The sequence below is a fragment of the Cordyceps javanica genome, chromosome 4 (assembly GCF_051103115.1).
Source record: "Cordyceps javanica chromosome 4, complete sequence".
NCBI classification, from domain to species: domain Eukaryota; kingdom Fungi; phylum Ascomycota; class Sordariomycetes; order Hypocreales; family Cordycipitaceae; genus Cordyceps; species Cordyceps javanica.
The window spans coordinates 158075-176864 of NC_139298.1; the positions used below are offsets into that span (position 1 = coordinate 158075).

The following is an 18790-nucleotide window of genomic DNA, read 5'->3' on the forward strand; positions in this document are numbered from 1 at the left end:
TTACGTGTGACGAAGCCAATCAAGAGATTGACTCTGCGCAAACGGGTCATACTGCAGCACTTGACAACACCTCAATGAAAGATTTCCAAGTTCTCAAGAGATGACTACAAAAATGTATAGAGGGTTTAACATCGTATCAAAGGACTAACATTGGTTTCCAATTTTTCCATAAGAGTACTCTCCTAGATCTCATCGTACCCGTGTACATACATGGTCGCCCGTGCTACGAGAGCTGCAAGCAATTATTACAGAAATGAGTAGTTGCCTTTGCCACAGTTCACGATGCACATTAATTGCGAATCTTGAGCCGAAGGCCGGGACTTCCAGCCGCAGGGAACGGGATAATCATGTCGCGGACACAATCAATGTCTCTCTCGCGTGTAGTCTCGTACAGCTCCAGCGTGGGACCCTCCTGGCCGCGGTACAGGTCGTACTTGAGAAGAATCGTGGCCAGGATGATTGACAGCTCCTGCTTGGCAAAGTTCATGCTGTGCCACTGGTTAGCAAAGCCGGAAACACGAATAGGCCTACCGAGGGAAACTCACCCAATGCAGTTGCGCGTGCCCCTGGCGAAGCCGATGAACGCGCGGTCCAGTCTCGGGTTGTCGATCCATCGCTGCGGAATGAACTTTTCCGGGTCCGCAAAGACGGCCTTGTTGGTGTGCGCGATCTGCGCGGTCATGCTGTAGGTGGTGCCAGGAGGGATAACGTACGACCGGCCGCGGGCCTTGTCCTCGTACACGATGGGCTCCGTGGGCGAGACGCGGGGCAGCCTGGCCACGACGCCCGGGTGCAGACGCAGAGTCTCCTGGATCGCGGCCTGGAAGTAGGGCAGGTTCTCGACCTGCGAGTAGGAAGGGACGTCGTCGTCGGCGCCCGCGCCGGCGCCGGTGACGGCGTCGGCAAGCTCCTTCTTCACCTTGGCCAGCTCTTCCGGGTGCGCGAGGAGCTGGTAGATGGCGGCGCTGAGAGTGTATGCGGTGGTGCCCTGGCCGGCGAATACGACGAGCTGGGCCTCGTGGGCCAGACGCGCGTTCGTCTTTTCCTCGTCGGGCAGCCTGCTACCGAGGACACCCTCGAAGATGGTGCTCTTGATCCGTTCCGGGTTGGGCGAGCTGCGGATTTTTTCGACTTCATCGAGCCACATCTACGAAGCGCCATTCGTCAATATCAGAACATGTAAGCGATGGCAGGGTCATGCCGAGGAAAGTGTCGAGACACGCACGGTTTTCTTGTTCCACATCTCAGTGAGACCTGGAAAGACGCTCTTGATGAGCCAGTCGGGCGAGGTCCCGAGCAAGTAGCCTACAATGGGAAAGTGACACATGGCGTGGTTGAAAAAGTGAAAGACGTCGGTGGCCTCAATGTAGGGCGCGGCGAAATCCTTTTCGCCGAGAAAGTTGAACGAGGTGCCAAAGGCATACTGGGTGACAATGTCGCAGGCGCACGCCTTGAGAACGAAGTGGAACTTGAGCACCTCGCCCGTCGTGCCGGCCTCGTGCATCCGATCCAGCAGCTTGTGCATGTCCGCCTTCATGATGGGCTCGAGGCGGCGGATGCTGGCCGTGGAGAAGAAGCCGGAGATTGTGCTGCGGCGGAGGCGATGGGTGTCATGGTCTGCGGTTCCGGCGAGGGAGTTGGGGGCTTGATAAACGCCGTGTAAGTCACACATTGCGTGCGGCGGGGGAGGGGGGGGGGGGGGGGGTGCAATGAGGCAGCAATCTTACTTCCAGTACGGCGGCCAGTCATGACAGACTTGTTGGTCTTGCGCTTGGCGCTGGGGTATAGCGGCTCGATAAACTCTGGGTCGTTGAAGTGCACCTCGTCGGGATTGATTCGCACAATGGGGCCTAATAAGGATGAACAGTTAGACTCGCTGCTGGATTTAGAGCAAGGGGCCCTCGCTGCATGAGCCACCAAGATGAAAACACGTACCGTATTTCTCGTGCATCTGTTTAACCTTGCGAAAATACTGGCCACCGAGCCAGACATCGTAGTATATCTCATACCAATATGTCAAAGCTGCCCACTGTTAGCGGCCTGTGGACGGTTCTGGCATGGCTGTTCTTACCCGCAAATTTAGGACCCGGGATGCCAGCCAACGGGTGCAAAAATACTAGATAGCAAGTCAGTCATGTCAAAGTCTTTTAGTCAAGAGCTATGTGCATACATCGATGCCCTACGAGGCAGGCCCAATACGTCAAGACTACCGTGGCGATGAGGTAGATGGTAGGCCATGAGAGCAGACCCTCAACGCGCCACGCATGGACAGCATCGTCAAGTCCCTGCTGGAGCGTCTGTAGAACAGGTTGCGCCGTGCTCGCGAAATTGCTTGCTGCCATGGTCTTCCACTCCTTTGGTTCCGAAGGGTTCACAAATTGCGACATGTTTAAAATTCCTGTTGCTCCGTAGCACCTTTTGCGCGGTCTGTACTGTACTGTACTGGGCAGGACATTCAGCAATCTATATGGCATGGCTACTGAGCCGCACGCCCTAAAACGGTGTACCAGAACCCACGGCTGCCTGCTGTTTCAGTTCACCACTTGACGACCGCTATTGCTTACTCGTATTCTGTAAGAATATTGGGCCATTACGTGCTCGCGGACGATTAAGCAAGCCACGCAGATGACGCATAGATACCACGCTGCAATTGGGCGGAGCTGAAGCCGGAACTCAGCTCGCGAATAAGCTAAACATGAAAAAAAAAAACCAGTGGCTAATGCATCATCAGCAGCAACAGGGAGCTCGTAATACGCCAGCAACTGGGGCGACCTCAGCCGCACTAAGACTTGCCCACTCGCGACTTGGCTTACAGCGTAGCACCCAACAGCCTTGCAGCATGGCCGGTGTGCGGCTGCGGTCAGAGGGTCTCTTGCAAGACTACTTGAATATACATCAGAAGCCATGTAATTGGTTTCATCGATACCTTGGCCGTGTCTCGGATGCACGACGAACAAGTCGACCACAATGTCTCGCTCTGTGGCATCTCTTTGCCTGTTCTTAGCACCATTGGTGCTGTCTCTGCCACAGCACGCAGCCAATCGCACCGAGGGCTCTCGATGCCGATACTTGCCTCAGGATTCTGGGTGGCCTTCTTTTGAATCCTGGAGCCGACTCAATGCGTCAGTACAGGGCCGTCTGATTGCAGGCGAGCCTTTGGCGCACGTCTGCCACGGCGCCAGCTACGATTCTGCAGCCTGCACAGATCTCGCCAATCATTGGACGGAGCAAGCTCCGTACTTTTCGGATCCGGTCAACATCATGTCTCCGTACTGGGCGAACAACTCCTGCACTCCTTTCACGAGTCCTTCGGCCCCTTGCCTGCTGGGAAACTATGCCTCGTACGCCATCAATGTGAGCAGCGCCGCTGATGTTGTCGCTGGCCTCGAGTTTGCAAAGAAGAAGAACATTCGCGTACAAGTCAAAAATACCGGGCACGACTACCTAGGCCGATCCACCGGCCAGGGCTCGCTGGCTCTCTGGACACACAACCTAAAGACGATCAACTTTTTCAATTACACGAGCGCAAGATACAGTGGCCCGGCTGTCAGACTCGGCTCGGGCGTGCAGGCCTTTGATGTGTACCCCCGGGCCGCCGCGCAGGGTCTGAGGGTCGTGGGAGGTTACTGCCCTACCGTGGGAATCGCCGGCGGCTATCTCCAAGGCGCGGGGCATGGCCCTCTTCTGGGGACCTACGGCCTCGCAGCAGACAATACGCTCGAGGTCGAAGTCGTCACCGTCGACGGCAAGCACCTCGTCGCCAGCCCAACCCAGAATGCGGACTTGTTCTGGGCTCTCAATGGAGGAGGAGGCGGCAACTACGCCATTGTGCTGTCTGTGACGACGCGCGCGCATCGCGATGGGCCCGTCGCAGGGGCCTCTCTCACTGTGAACGCTGCCGCAAAGAATCAGACCGAGGCACATTGGGAAGTCGTCGCGGCCTGGCATCGCCACTTGCTCTATCTGGACACGCTGCCTGGGTTCACGAGCGTCTACCACATCTCCAACACGACGTTCCAGCTCAGCCAGGTGACGTATGCGGATCACAGCCTTTCCGACGTCCAGGCCGCACTGAATCCTTTTTTGAAGCAAGTGAGGCAGCTCGGGCTCAATTACACACTGGACAAGAATGTCAAAGCGAGCTACTATGAGCACTACATCACCTACAACCCCAAGCTACCGTATGGGTCGTATTTTAACAACGAGACTATCGGCGGACGCCTGATCAGCCGCGACACCGCCAGGAACAACCTCCCGAGCCTCGTCCACGCCATCCGCAGCATCACAAATTCCCAGGGGACGCCGTTCGTGAACGGAGTGGCCGGAAACGCAAACCGTGCGCGCGCGGCGGGCAGTTCGCCGGGGACAAACGCGGTGCTGCCTGCGTGGCGCGATGCCCTGTACCATTTGATCATTGAGATGGTGTACAAGCAGGACGCGACCACGGCGCAGCTCGTCTCGGTGCAGGCCGACATGAATGCCCACCAGGACCTCTTGCGCGCCGCGTCACCCGTCGGCGGTGCATACATCAACGAGGCGACTTCTGACAATGCGCATTGGAAGGAGGACTACTTTGGGGCGAATTATGACAAATTGCTGCGGGTGAAGAAGAAGTACGATCCGCAGTTTGTACTCTATGGACCGGCTTCAGTGGGTAGTGATACTTGGACCAGAGCGTCGGATGGGAGACTGTGTAGAAAGTAGCATGCGCGGGCTGGCGTGGCTGGAGAGCTCTCTGGCAAGCGGAAAATAAAAATTGTCAGATATGTCAGCATATAGAAGAAATAGAAGTAGAGAGCCTCGGCAAAGCTCGTCACATTTTATATCCAGTGAATAAGGCACTAGATTGCTCGCAATGCGCGTCTATATGGAGATCGTTCTCAAGGTTAATGCGACACGCAGCAGTGAAATATGATGGTAATGAAGTATGGTAAATATTGAGAGAAAATCTAGATTTATAGTGCGAACTGCGTTGACTGCTAGAAAGACTACCAAGGCGCCTCCTCGCCAGTCCACAGAAAGAGCTTGCCAGAGTGAGTCTCCTTGGTGGAAGCGTCAATGACCTTGACAACACCCTGGACGCTTTCCTCGACGGTGATGCTGGCTTGCTCGAGATCGAAAGCTCGGGCACCACGATTTCCCATTTCAGTCTGGACAAAGCTGGCAAGATTTACAAAAGTTAGCAATCAAAGACGGAGACACGACGGTCTGCCTTGGCACATACCCGGGGTCAATGGGAAACGCCGTGAGCCACGGCTCAGCAATGGAGATGGTCTTGGTGTACCAATGCTGGAGGATCTTGGTAGGGCCATAGACAGCGTTGGGGAAGGGAATCGCATTCCTAGGCATGTTAGACGTGACATTGGTCATTGTACCATGTACAGTTACTTACTATACAAGCCGTTAGCCAGGAATATGCCAAAGGGAGATGCGAGAAAAAAGTACTTGCCGTTAAGAAAGCCGCGCTGGATCCAATCATGATGAGCTTGGCATCTTTGGATGCCTTGAGCAACGGCAGAACCGCCTGGTACAGGCGAACGAAGCCGTAGACATTGGTGTTGATGTGGTCTTGAATGTCAGCAATCTTGGCATCCTGGAGCTTCGGCCAGGCCGTCGCCTTGCCCGCGTTGGCGATGAGGATATCGACATGGTCGACGCCTCGAGACTTCAACGTCTCGACGGCTTTGCGTGCATCGTCGTCGTCTGTCGCCTCAACCTTGACGAGCTGGACGGTGGTGCCCGGAGCTGTGGGAAGCTTGAGCAGCTCCTGCGAGGGGCCGTCATCGGGGTTGCGGTTGGCCGCGATGAGGGTGTGGTTGGGCTTTGCGGCATACAGCTCGAAAATTCCACGACCGATGCCGCGACTGGCGCCGGTGATGAGAACAATGGTCGGAGAAGCCATGATTTTTTTTTCTGCTTGCTCCCGAATCGTATGGTAATGGTTCTTGCAGGGCTAGTGATGGCTGTGTGGCGGCGCTAGAATGGGTAGCTACTTACAAGGAAGCGGCCAAGAACAAGTTTGTTTGTGTGTCGACAAGGCGCTCTATGCTGCCAGCTCATGCTTTCCATTTTAGCTACGGACGGTTTTCGCGGAATGACTAATTAGCAACACAAACGACTCGATACTAGGTTTACTCAGCCGCAACAAGGTACTCGAGAAAGTTTGCATTGCTTATGATAATGTCGCCATTGTGGGATAGATAGTTGCATCAACCCCGGCTTGATGGGTGGGGCCGTGCTGTCAGGAACCGTTATTACTTTTGGCCAATCAAAAATCTCCTGCGTAATTCATGCAGTGTAAGCAATTGCCCGATTTGGACAACCATTACTTTTAGAATATTACCCTGTACATGCCCTAGCTAACGTGTTGAGCCGGCCGCGGTTGAATCTCCGAAGAAGATGGGCCAAAGAAAAAGCAAAGGGAAAATCATCCCAAGGCAATTCGCCTAGCAAATGCATACAAAAGTTTCCAGGCGGCTTTAACCTGCTGTATTGTGGTCATGGTGAGAGTCATTGCTATGAGAAGCGCGCAAGCATCTGCAAAGAACCCATTGTGAATCATACGAGGCTGCAGGCAAAATGAAGGCGATAAATGATAGCATTCTCAACGAAGCTCTCTAGCTGTCTAATCTAGTCTAATCTGGTCTTTCCTGTATCGCCGTACCACGTACCTCGTAAGAAGTAATCATCTCATGTAGTTGATGGCGTCATAGCACTCACCGTGAGGTCAATGCACTAAATTACTTGCCAGGCACATGTCCATGTGTTGCAGCCTCAGCGCTTCCCCAGCGCTCTAGCTGCCTATACTCTCTCGCACAAATTCCGTCATGGCATCAACCACCTCAACCGAGCCTTCGCCGCTGAGTACTGTGAGATGGCCCTTGCCCTTGGCCTCGAGGAATTTTTTCGTTTGTGGAAAAAGCTCAAACGCCGCCTTCTGCTCCTCCGGAGGCGACATCGTGTCCAGCTCTGGTGTGACCATCATGACTGGCGTCTTGTCGACAAGCTTCAAGATCTCCTTGGGCTGCCACATGGCCAGCTTCTGATATGTCTGCAAAGCAATCTTGTTCCTGAAGTTGGGGGCGCCGCGGTCAATGACGGCACCCATGAACCCGTATGCTTCGATGCCGCCTGGCCCGCCAGAACCTGCCATGCCAATCGGGTTCTCGCCTTTGCTGTTGAAGGGCGGCAGCATGAATGGCTCGTTCCCTCGCAGCTGGGACTGCCGATCCCGTATCAATTGCGCAAAGGCCTTGTCGCGCTTCTCGGCCTGGTAAAAGCTCAAGATTGGGCACACCATGACCAGAGCCTTCACGCGACGGTCTACTGCGGCGGCACAAGCGCTCACGGTGCCGCCAAATGACATGCCCCAAAGAACAATCTTAGATGAATCAACGCTCGGGAGCGATGAGATGTGCGTAACAATGTCTAGCCGTGTGTCAATCCTCTTGATAATCGTACATTGCTCACGGGGGGCGAACCTGCTAAATCTTCAGCCTGCTGAAGAGGATCGATGAGATTCTTTGGAGTGCCATCACTGTCACCGATACTGCGCGGGTCGTAAATGTAGGTGTTGAAGCCTTGCGACTGAAACGTCTCTGCAATGTCAGGGAGCAGCATCTCCTTGACACAGTTGAACTGCCATCTCAAGTTAGCAATCTTCAAAGTTAGGGCTTTTCTGCATTACGTACTCCTGGAGTCATGATGATCGCTGGCCCTTTACCGTCGACGGCATAGAACCGACCTCTGATGACAGTGCCATCGATGGTTTTGCTTTCCACAACCTGAAATGAAGAAGGCATCACGATTGCGCGAAGAATGCAACTACAGAAGTCACAGGGCTTGAAATGACGAGAAAGACAGTACAAAGTCGATATAAACTTAAAGTTAATGAATATTCTTGGCTCTTTCCGGCCGGCAAGTCGTATTCTTTCCCATATACATACTGCAACGGAAAGCGCAAGCTCTTTCATTGGCTTACGCCTAATCATGGGGCTTAAGCGGTCCCGGCGGAGAATCCGCCCAATGCGGATATAAACATTTTTACCATGTTACCTGGAGTAAGAGTGAGGCTGAAAGCGATCCACAGATAGAATAACATGCTGACCCGTGCATCTGACCTCGCAGGAGCTCGCATAAGGCTCGCAGCTTGACAACCGACAAGTGGCGTTCCAGTGCCGAACAGTTCTGGAACTACACCATCATCAGGCAAGATACTAATCATTATGGCGAAATTCCCGTACCAAGTTGAGATAGCCATGACTGGTTATCATGTCAGATCTGCAAATCTTGCGCAAGCAGAACGGCTGAACGGCTGAGCGCTACTGGCCTTCCTAGGAAGCTGAGTAATTACTTGTGATTGATCCGAGAGTCTTCTTCTGCAGCAATGACTCGAATAAGCCGAAGAAACGTGGCTTGCTTCGTATGCCAAGCTCGGAAAGGCTCCTCGATAGGAACAGGCAACCATAGTTCCCGTTTCGAATGCCGGTAGTTACTTGGGAATAAAAAGAAGGCATCTTCATTTCATATCCTTTCTGCTGTAAAATCCATCTTCTTTCTGTTCTAAATACTTTGTACAAGGCTCTCACGTTACGTCTTCTTAGACTATCGTTCACACCATGTCGAGCCAAGAACCAATCGCCATCATTGGCTTCTCCTGCCGCCTTCCCGGCGGCAACTCCAACCCTCGCAAGCTTTGGGACTTTCTTGAACGAGGTGGAATCGCCTCCAATAAAGTTCCCAAGAACCGCTTCAACATTGACGCACACTGGGATGGATCACACAAACCTAGGACCATGCGCCCACTTGGCGGCATGTTCCTGGAAGACCACGACCCTGCCGACTTTGATGCCTCTTTCTTTGAGATTTCCAAGACCGACGCCATTGCTATGGACCCAAATCAGAGACAAATGCTGGAAGTGGTATTCGAAGCATTAGAAAACTCTGGTGTGCCTCTCGAAAAGTTAGATGGCGCTCCGGTGGGATGTTTTGTTGGTTCTTTCGCATCAGGTTGGTTCTTCCGTTGCAACAAAGTCTAAAAGTAATCGAGTTGCTGACAGTCCTAGATTACGGCGACATGCAAGGTCGCGATCCCGACGACCGTCCTGCCAACATCACTGTTGGTGTCGGTCGCGCTATCCTGGCCAACCGACTCAGCCACTTTCTGAATATCAAGGGACCGAGTATGACGATAGATACCGCCTGCTCAGGCTCTCTTGCTGGCCTGGATGTAGCATGCCGATACCTGAAAACTGGTGAAATCGATGCCGCTATCATTGCTGCCAGCAATCTCTATCTGAACCCCGAGCACGTCATGGATATTGGCGCCGTGGGAAACGCACATTCCCCCACGGGACTCTGCCACACTTTCGACATCTCAGCCGACGGGTATGTCAAGGCAGAGGCGGTCAGCTCTATCCTGATCAAGCGGCTATCCGACGCCATCAGGGACGGCGATCCCGTGCGAGCAGTCATTCGCGGCTCGTCCACCAACAGTGACGGCCGCACGCCCGGTATCGCCAGCCCCAGCGCCGAAGCGCAGGCCGTTGCCATTCGCGCCGCTTACGCAAACGCTGGCATCACAAGCCTGAATGACACAGCATATCTGGAGTGCCACGGCACAGGAACCCAGGCAAGTTACCTTCGCCATTGCCAGCCAATGTCAACCGCTAACGCGTAGCCACAGGCCGGTGACCCCACCGAAGTCAGAGGCGCGGCATCCGTCTTCGCTGCTTCACGACCCGATGACAAGCCCCTCATTATCGGTTCGGTATGAATTGTCGTACAGCAATCAAATATGCCGGCGCTGACCACCATCTCAGATCAAAAGTAATTTGGGCCACGCAGAACCCGCAGCGGGAAATTCTGGCTTGATCAAGGCCGTTTTAGCCATTGAGAATGGTCGCATCCCGGGTAACCCAACATTTGAGAACCCATCTCCAAAGAGTAAGCATCCAGAGTCTGAGTAGAAACCATGTTCATTTCGAAATGGCTACGAAAATAGGACGTACTTCGGGTGACGAAGCTAACACTGTACTACAGTCGACTTCGCCGGATGGAAAGTCAAAGCGAGCCGCTACACAATCCCCTGGCCTAATAGTGATCTCCGACGTGCTAGTGTCAACTCGTTTGGCTACGGAGGTTCCAATGTCCATGTTGTCATTGAGCAAGCCTCGTCTGAATACACACCCCGCCACACATCTTCGTACCTATCTGAAGATGCGGAAATGGACCTCGATGACGATCTGGAAGAGGGCAGGCCCTATACTCTAGTTCTGTCTGCCAACGATGAGGCCTCTCTGCGATCAAATATCCGTGCACTTTCGAACCATCGTATCAACCCCCGCGTCAAGGTCAACCTTCCCGACTTGGCCTATACGTTGAGCGAGCGACGCTCAGCCTTCTTCCACAGGGCCTATCTCACTACAAATACCACTGATTTTGACGATGGTGCATTCGTCTTGGGCAAGAAACAGTCAGAGAAGCCACGCATCGGCTTCGTTTTCACCGGCCAGGGAGCGCAGTGGCCGCAAATGGGCAAAGAGCTGCTCGAGTTCTTCCCTTGGACACGTAGTATTCTCGAAGAACTTGACGAAGTGTTACAAAAACTTCCTGATCCTCCTACCTGGTCGCTAGTTGGTAAGGCCCTCGTGTTGACCGGAGAATCTCGGAGAAATTAGCTAACAAACGTGAATAGACGAGCTGACGCAAGTTCGATCTGCCGAGCACCTGCGACAACCAGAGTTCTCGCAGCCTCTTGTGACCGCCCTTCAACTCAGCATCCTAGCTGTGCTAGAATCCTGGGGGGTTTCCCCTCAGAGCGTCATCGGCCACTCGTCTGGCGAAATCGCCGCTGCCCATGCTGCCGGGTTCCTCAGCCGTGCAGACGCGATCATTGCCGCATTCTATCGCGGTCGCGCCGCAGTAAACCGCAAGAAAGATGTGGCCCAGAACGTCGGCATGCTGGCGGTCGGCCTCGGCGGCGACGCAGTCAAGCCGTACCTCGAGCCCTATGCGGGCAGTGCCTGGGTAGCTTGCTACAACAGTCCCGGCAGCGTCACTGTATCGGGCAAAGTTGAGGCTCTGGAGTCTCTGGCACAGAGTCTCAAGGCCGATTCTCACTTTGCCAGACTGCTGCAGGTTGACTTGGCTTACCACTCGGAGCTGATGGGTGTCATTGGTGAGGAATACGAGACCCTTCTGCAGGCAAACAACTTCAGCTCTTCTGAAGGCAACAGCAACGTCATCATGTACTCGTCAGTCACTGGCAAGAAAAAGACGGACGCAGCTGATGCCTTGTACTGGAAGACGAACATGGTCTCCCCGGTGCAGTTCAGCGATGCTGCGCAAGAAATGCTCACATCACCAAACGGCCCGACCGTCCTGGTCGAAATCGGCCCATCTGGAGCATTGGCTGGTCCAGTCTCCCAGATCAAGAAGGCACTCGAGAAGCAGGATAGTGACGTCGCCTACGTTGCCGCCTGGTCTCGTGGCGCAAACTCCGGCAAGGCCTTGTTTGACGCCGGCGGCCGCCTCTTCGTAGCAGGATACCCGGTCGACCTGGCCAAGGTCAACGAGTACCAGCAGCCGTCCACCATTGTTGATTTGCCCAACTACGCTTGGAACCATTCCATCAAGTACTGGCACGAGAATGCCGCGAGCAAAGACTGGCGGTTCAAGAAGTACACGTCGCACGACCTGCTCGGAAGCAAGGTGCTGGCCACGTCATGGCAGGCACCCAGCTGGAGAGCGCACCTCAACCTCGACAACGTGCCGTGGCTCAAGGACCACAAGATGGGAGCAGACGTGCTGGTGCCCGGCTCTGGCTTCATCTCCATGGCGCTGGAAGCCATCTGGCAGAAACACAAGGCCGTGGAACCTGCTGCTGCGGAAGTCTCTTCCATCAACGATCTTGCATACCGGTTCCGCAATGTGAAATTTGAAAAGGCCTTGGTTCTTGAGAAGGGCAAGGATACCGAGGTTTTGCTGTGGCTGAACCAGCAGCCCGGTAGCAAGACCTGGCACGAATTCGTCATTTCTTCGACAACCGCAGATGACTTCCGCATTGACCACTGCTCTGGACTGGTCAGGGTGCAAGACGAAGTTCCCGAACTGATTCCGGAAGGCCAGGATGGGGAGCTTGCTCATCCCACCGCTGGACGCCTGTGGTACAAGGCGCAGTCCGAAATCGGCTACGGGTTCGGCCCTTCGTTCCAGAAGCTCAAGCATGTCGAGTCTCTCAGTGGCAGCCGCAATGGCCGTGCCATTGTAGCGCTTGAGCCGCCCGCCTCCAAATGGAGCCCCCAGTCTTACTACCCAATCCACCCGGCTTCCCTGGATGGCTGCTTCCAAACGGTGACACCATCGCTGTGGTCGGGCGAGCGAAGCTCCATCAACGCGGTTGTAGTGCCTTCGGTCCTCGACGACCTCGTCATCAACAAGGTGCCCCGCGACCTCCAGAATGGCCTGTCTCTGGCAAACTCTGAGTATTCTGGGCGTGGTCGTCTTTCCGAGGCCAAGAGCTACATGTCCAACTGCGCCGTCTACGATCCCCAGACCGGCAAGCTCATCGTCCGCATGTCCGGTCTTCACTTTGCTGAGCTGAACACCGAAGCCAAGGTGGACCCTCATACATTCGACGAGATTTCGTGGAAGCCAGACATTAGCCTCCTTTCGAGCCAACAGATATCTTCCCGACTTCTTGGCCTGGAGGCCGTGGAGGCCATTAATGCTACCATTGACCTAGTCGCGCACAAGACGCCTGCGCTCTCTGTCCTTGAGATAAGCCTCGATGCTACCGATGCCTCTTCAATCTGGTTCGATACGGAGCAGGAATCGTTCTCGGCGCGCTCTGCATATGCAGAGTACACTGTTGCCACTGTAGGTGGGCCGAGCCTGGTTGACCTCCAGACAAGATACGAAGACAAGAGAAACACCTCGTTCTTGCTCTTGAGTGAGACAAAGGAGAACCTGGGCCTCGAAGCAGCTTCTTATGACCTCATTATTGTGAAGTTGGGGGAAAACCACTCTGGTACCCACCTTGAAGCAATTGAGTCGCTGCTCGCTCAGAGCGGAGCTTATAACCTGGTCATCCAGGGCAAGGTTTCTGATTCAACGGCTGCGACTTCAGCCTCCGAATCGGGCTCGATTCCTTCTGCAGCTACCCGATCACCTGAAGTCCTGGAGACACCTCGTGCACCTGCGACTGTTGATCCAAGTATCAAGTCTGACTCTGTTTCCGAAAGCCCTCTGCCAGGCCAAGATGCCACTTCCGGAATAAAGAGCTTGGATCTGGACATTGCTCTTCAGCAAAAGTTTTCAGCAGTTCCTGAAAAACTCAACACTGCACCCGAGCTCACCTCGCTCGGCTCTTCTGTAGAAATCACCTCTGGCGATAGCATCGTCGCGCATCTGTACTCTCCGAGCACAGCTGAGGTCGAAGCCGCCCGGAAGCTGTCAATCATCAGCTTCTCTGGAAAGGCCGCTTCCGTTAGTACCGGTCTGACAGCCTCACTGGAGGCTTCCGGTTGGACTGTCAATAGTCATGGACTCCCGCTAGCCAAACCGGCAGACGGAAGCATCGTTCTCGTTCTTGACGAGCTTCAGTCGCCTCTTCTCAAAGATATCTCCCAAGAGCAATGGACATCTTTGCAGGAACTGGTCAGCTATGGCAATCCTGTTCTCTGGGTGACTCAGGGTGCGCAGCTGAATGTGACCAACCCTGACTCCGCCCTCGCTCCTGGACTCTTCCGTGTCATTCGGATGGAAGACCAGAGCGCGCAGCTAGTCACCTTGGATGTTGAGTCTGCTGCTGGATCCGCTACTGAGGATGCCATCACTCGCGTCTTGAACCAACTGCTTCAACCGCGTGCCAAGGAATTCGCAGAGACTGAATTCGCCGAGAGGAACGGTACTATTCATGTTCATCGCGTTGTACCCGATGTCGCCGTCAACAAGTTCAAGTCGGTGGAGAAGCTTGGGGCGGAGCTTGTTGTAAAAGACCTCCACGCTGCCGATGTTGAGGTATCCCTCCGAGCCGAGCGCATGGGCACTTTTGATGCTCTGACTTGGGCCGAGAACTCTACAAGCCCTGTACCTGTGAAAGATGGACACATCGAGGTCGAGGTTGTCGCCGCCGGCGTCAACTTCAAAGATGTCGCCGTCACGATGGGCATCGTGCCCGAGAACGAGTATACTCTCGGATACGAAGCTGCGGGTATCGTCAAGCGACTCGGACCTGGCGTGAATAAGTTCAAGGTTGGCGATCGGGTGTGCTTCCTGGCCAACGGCAGTTACGCCAACCGCCTGCAGGTCCCCTTCCAACGGGCCCATGTCTTCCCAGACAACATTAGCTTCGAAGAAGCGGCGACAATTCCGTCGGTGTATCTAGCTTCCATCTACTCCCTGTACCACCTGGGCAACCTGAGAGCCGGCCAAACCGTCCTGATTCACTCCGCTACAGGTGGTGTTGGCATCTCCGCCATCCAGCTTGCCGTGCACAAAGGCGCCGAAGTCTTCGTCACGGCAGGCACTGAAGAGAAGCGAGAGTTCCTTGCCACAAACTACGGGATCGCGAGGGATCACATCTTCTCTTCGCGCAATACAGACTTTGCCGCAGCTATCAAGAAGCTGACCGCTGGTCGCGGCGTGGACGTCATCCTCAACTCCCTCACGGGCGAGATTCTTGACGAATCTTGGCGCATCACAGCCGATGGAGGCATCTTCGTCGAGATCGGCAAGAAGGACATTGTTGACCGTAACTCGCTCTCCATGGAGCCGTTTGACCGCAACTGCTCGTTCCGTGCTATGGACTTTTCTTACACCAAGGATATTTCCCTGCCCTTGATTGAAAGGTCAGTCTCGGGTTTTTTAGATTGTTGTTACTGATGCATCCAGACTAACTATAGAACAGACTACTCGGCGAAATCTTCGAGTTGGTCAACGCTGGCCATGTCAAGCCCATCCAGCCCATCACCACCTTTGGCTTCGATGATATCCCCTCCGCTCTGGCTCATATTCGCAGCGGTCGCCACATCGGCAAGGTTGTCATCTCGAGTGGGCAGCACGTCCCAGTCGAGGTCCCCATTCGGCCCGCGGTACGCAAGCTTACCCTGGACCCAGCCGCGTCGTACTTGATTGTCGGTGGTCTCAAGGGTCTCTGCGGCAATCTGGCCATCCATCTGGCCAAAACTGGCGCGCGTCGCATCATTGTCTGCTCTAGAAGCGGATTGCAGGATGCTGCATCTCAGAAGACAGTCGCAAACGTTGCCGCCTACGGTTGCGAAATCGTGGAGGCAAAGGGCGATGTTGCAGACGAAACATTTGTTCGCAAGATTTTCCAGGAGGCTTCCCCTCCAATCGCGGGCGTCATCCAGGGTGCAATGATTCTCAGAGTAAGTTTATCAATGTTTCGCAGTATTTTATTTCAGCTCTCGTTCTCCTAACATGGTCTACCAGGACAAACCATATGAGATCATGACGCACGAAGAATACCATGCCACGATCCATGCCAAGATTCAGGGCACCTGGGCGCTCCATCGGGCCTCCCTCGATCAGCCCAAGAGTCTGGATTTCTTTACTCTTCTTTCCAGTATCTCTGGCATCGTCGGCAAAAAGGGACAGTCCAACTACTCTGCTGCCAACACCTTCCTCGACTCTTTCGCTTACTACCGCCAGTCTCTCGGTCTGCGGGCCAACGCCGTCGATCTGGGTCTGATCGAAGACGTCGGTTACGTCGCGGAGCAGGGCGGCATGGACAGCCACTTTGACAAGCGCCAGTGGACGCCCATTCTGGAAGGGACTCTGCGAAGCATTCTCGACTACTCGATTCTGCAGCAGACTGGCAAGCCTCTCAGCCCAGCCAGCGTGCCCCAGCTCATCACAGGCATCGGCTACCCGCTGCCCGACGATTCCGATCTCAAGAGGGAGGCCCGATTCGGTTACCTGTTCAGCCAGGCCGGCGCCGCCGACGGAGCCGGCAAAGATGGTGGCAGCAAGGGTGACCAGGCCATCCGCGCCCTCAAGCTGATGCATCAGTCTGGCGCGACCGGCGCGCCGCTTGTGAAGCTTGCGACGGAACTCGTCGCAGCCCAGATCACCAAGATTCTGCGTCTCGAGACCGAGCTGGAGCCCGCCAAGTCTCTTATGGCGTATGGCGTGGATTCCCTGGCGGCAGTGGAGTTGAGGAATTGGGTGCGATCGGAGCTCGGCGCGGAGCTCTCGACACTGGATATTACCAATGCCAGCTCCTTGATTGCACTCTGCGAGAAGCTTGTGCTGAAGCTCCCCGCAGCGTAGAACTCTTTTAAAATTTCAGACTGAACATAGAATTACTAGAATGGTTTTTGGCACCTGGGTGCTTATTGTTAAATCCATGTTTCCTTCGCTCTAGCCTTTCTTTCGCATTGACTTTAGTAGCGAGCTAGCTCTGCAACGATCGTTTTACATGTAACCACGCAGTATGGAAAGCCATGGCACTCTGACCACTCCCCGAGGCTGTTCTATTTTCTGCAGCATACTGTCCCTATTGTGGTTGTAAGATCACATCACCATCGAACCTTACTCCAGTCAGAAAGACTGTTCTGTGATGAACTACCACCACCCAGGAGATAACCAGGGCTATAGGTGCAAGTCGGAAGTTGATATGCATTAATGTCACTATAGTTGCGTGGGGAAGAATGTCCACCCGCTTACACGGGCCGGCACAGCTGACAAGCGTGCGGCCAGGCCGGGGCCCTTTTCGTAAGAGCTTGACTGGCATTGTACCGGAAAAAGACAGCTCGTCATGGTGCAAGGCTCGATAACTATGGCGGCGGTGGTGGTCCGCAAAAGGCGTCCCACCCGAGTGTGATGTGCCTCAGCCGAAGCCGCGTGCGTTACAATTTTGTGGGAATCTGATCCATCACTCGAGCTGAGCATGGTTTTCTCTCAAATGGCCGGGACGTGTGCTTGTACCTGCACTCCTTTGTCAAAGCTGTAATGTAGTCCAAGGCGGTGTGTAGTTGAGCTAGATACACGCTCAGCATATAAGCAACTGCCTTTTCCTAGTGCAGCGATAGATAAAACAAGCCAATGCGCCCCCCCCCCCCCCCCCCCCCCCCCGCCCAGACGTATCCTGGTCAAGCTTGACAAAAGGCTACCAATTTGAAAACATGTCATACTCTACTTGGGTTAGCATTTTGAAGCATGCTTCAAAGGAAGCGCCGTAGGAATGGACTGAGACCCTAACCGGGAGGCGAGAAGTGGAAGCGGGACATGGTGTGTCAAGCTGAAATAGAAAACGCACCTGCCGGAGACCGAGCAGCCAGGTATTATAGATAGCTCGCCAGCGATCTTTTTCACTGAATGCAGTGTATTAGACTTTTGTGCTGGGCCGACCAGCAGCATGCATTAGACACCCCTCGGCAGTGCGTATCTTAGCGCAGCTGTTCCTTCACCTCACTCCCTTGGCGGATGACTCTGCCTGTCGGCCCAATTTACACACTTACATGGTACGTAGTCGATAGTCATAGCCATACATAAGCCACGGGCGGCAAGGAGGCTCAGTCACATCTACCACCTGTAGCCCCAAATAATGTCATGGCCATTTCAGGATGCTTTGCGCCTTTGTCACCAGCATGGCACAGTTCCCATTTCACCGTCCGCCCGCCTGCGGACCCCGGCTGGAACTCGAACGAGTTAGAAAGAAAACATACTATATATTTGGCTTTCTCGTGGATTATAGAGGGAGCCAGTGCGGCGTGGACCGAAAACCGCCGTGTTGTAACTCGGTTTTGAAACAGACGAGTATGGTAAATCAGCCCACGGACGGCTGAACCTCGCCAGGGCATGATCGGCAGCTCGACTGCAGGCCTTTTTTTTGTAAGATAATATGCGTTTTACTATTATACGTGAGACATGGGTGCTAATTCGCTATGACTACGGCTGCGCAGGCCTGATTGAACCAAAATCCCAGTGTACCAGTCATTTCATGGCATCTCCAACTGATATCTCGGTCGTTAAACGTATGACAATATGTCTTTTCGGCAATAAACTCTACAATCAAATTGTTATCCACGGACATGTAGCAGATGCAGAAAGGATGCTGCACGCTTTGTACTTTGTCAATACCTAGTCGACATTGCCCAACAGACACAGTCTTTCCATCCTGATATTCAAAGAGAATACCTCTGCAGCGTCTTCCACAATCCGTAAAGGTATGGGCGACCGTAACACCCTCAAGCGGTGCTTGTGTAATACATGCTCCGCTAAGTGGTGACGCCCTTTTTACCCATGGCAGCTGGCTCGTGGCTGCCTGTGCTGCTGCAAATAGAGATAATTGACCCGATCTGACGTCGTGAACGAGAATGGGACGGCCGACAGTGTGGAAAAGTCGTACGCTTGTCTGCCTATCATCGAACTGGACTAGCTGGACAAGACCCTGGTGCTTTGTTTTTATCTTTTCTCATTAGCACATAATAACGATATACCGAGGAATGGACATACGCAAAGACCTAGGGCTTCCCCCGCGTTCATATTTCCATCGAAATGACGTTGCTCATCCTCTCAATGGCGTGGACGTTGACCAACCGCACAATGCCATCACACTGACTGTGGACTTGCATCGAGCCTTTCGAAATTTCGACGTCTACTTCACGCAAATCGCCAACCGCCAATCGCCCGCATACCTATGGAATCACGTCATTTCGAGGGATAATGTTGCCTGTCACAAGGGCGCTGTGCCTCGACAGGCCAAAGCATCAAACCCACCGGCGCCACGCCTCCTCGCTCTACATTGCGCTATCGGACACAT

The 18790-nt window shown here is 54.1% G+C and overlaps 5 protein-coding genes across 5 annotated transcripts; 2 read left to right on the top strand and 3 right to left on the bottom strand.

The window, feature by feature from the left end:
- Window positions 1–289: 289 nt before the first annotated feature.
- Window positions 290–2387, bottom strand: V2A60_005954 (cytochrome P450; the record flags this gene model as incomplete). The annotated part of the gene is made up of 7 exons (XM_083257252.1): window positions 290–488; window positions 546–1147; window positions 1226–1644; window positions 1728–1850; window positions 1936–2022; window positions 2072–2116; window positions 2171–2387. The coding sequence occupies 7 exons, from the start codon at window positions 2385–2387 to the stop codon at window positions 290–292; spliced, it is 1692 nt and encodes a 563-aa protein (XP_083113378.1).
- Window positions 2388–3261: 874 nt separating this feature from the next.
- On the top strand, window positions 3262–4704 carry V2A60_005955 (FAD-binding oxidoreductase; the record flags this gene model as incomplete). The annotated part of the gene is made up of 1 exon (XM_083257253.1): window positions 3262–4704. One exon carries the CDS (start codon window positions 3262–3264, stop codon window positions 4702–4704), a length of 1443 nt encoding a protein of 480 aa, XP_083113379.1.
- Window positions 4705–4988: 284 nt separating this feature from the next.
- V2A60_005956 (uncharacterized protein) lies at window positions 4989–5902 on the bottom strand (the record flags this gene model as incomplete). Its single annotated transcript, XM_083257254.1, has 3 exons — window positions 4989–5160; window positions 5225–5387; window positions 5446–5902. 3 exons carry the CDS (start codon window positions 5900–5902, stop codon window positions 4989–4991), a joined length of 792 nt encoding a protein of 263 aa, XP_083113380.1.
- An 891-nt stretch (window positions 5903–6793) lies between these two features.
- V2A60_005957 (alpha/beta hydrolase) lies at window positions 6794–7703 on the bottom strand (the record flags this gene model as incomplete). Its single annotated transcript, XM_083257255.1, has 3 exons — window positions 6794–7428; window positions 7482–7638; window positions 7692–7703. 3 exons carry the CDS (start codon window positions 7701–7703, stop codon window positions 6794–6796), a joined length of 804 nt encoding a protein of 267 aa, XP_083113381.1.
- A 915-nt stretch (window positions 7704–8618) lies between these two features.
- On the top strand, window positions 8619–16296 carry V2A60_005958 (type I polyketide synthase; the record flags this gene model as incomplete). The annotated part of the gene is made up of 8 exons (XM_083257256.1): window positions 8619–8946; window positions 9066–9631; window positions 9686–9769; window positions 9822–9945; window positions 10042–10638; window positions 10697–14852; window positions 14912–15392; window positions 15457–16296. 8 exons carry the CDS (start codon window positions 8619–8621, stop codon window positions 16294–16296), a joined length of 7176 nt encoding a protein of 2391 aa, XP_083113382.1.
- Window positions 16297–18790: the final 2494 nt, after the last annotated feature.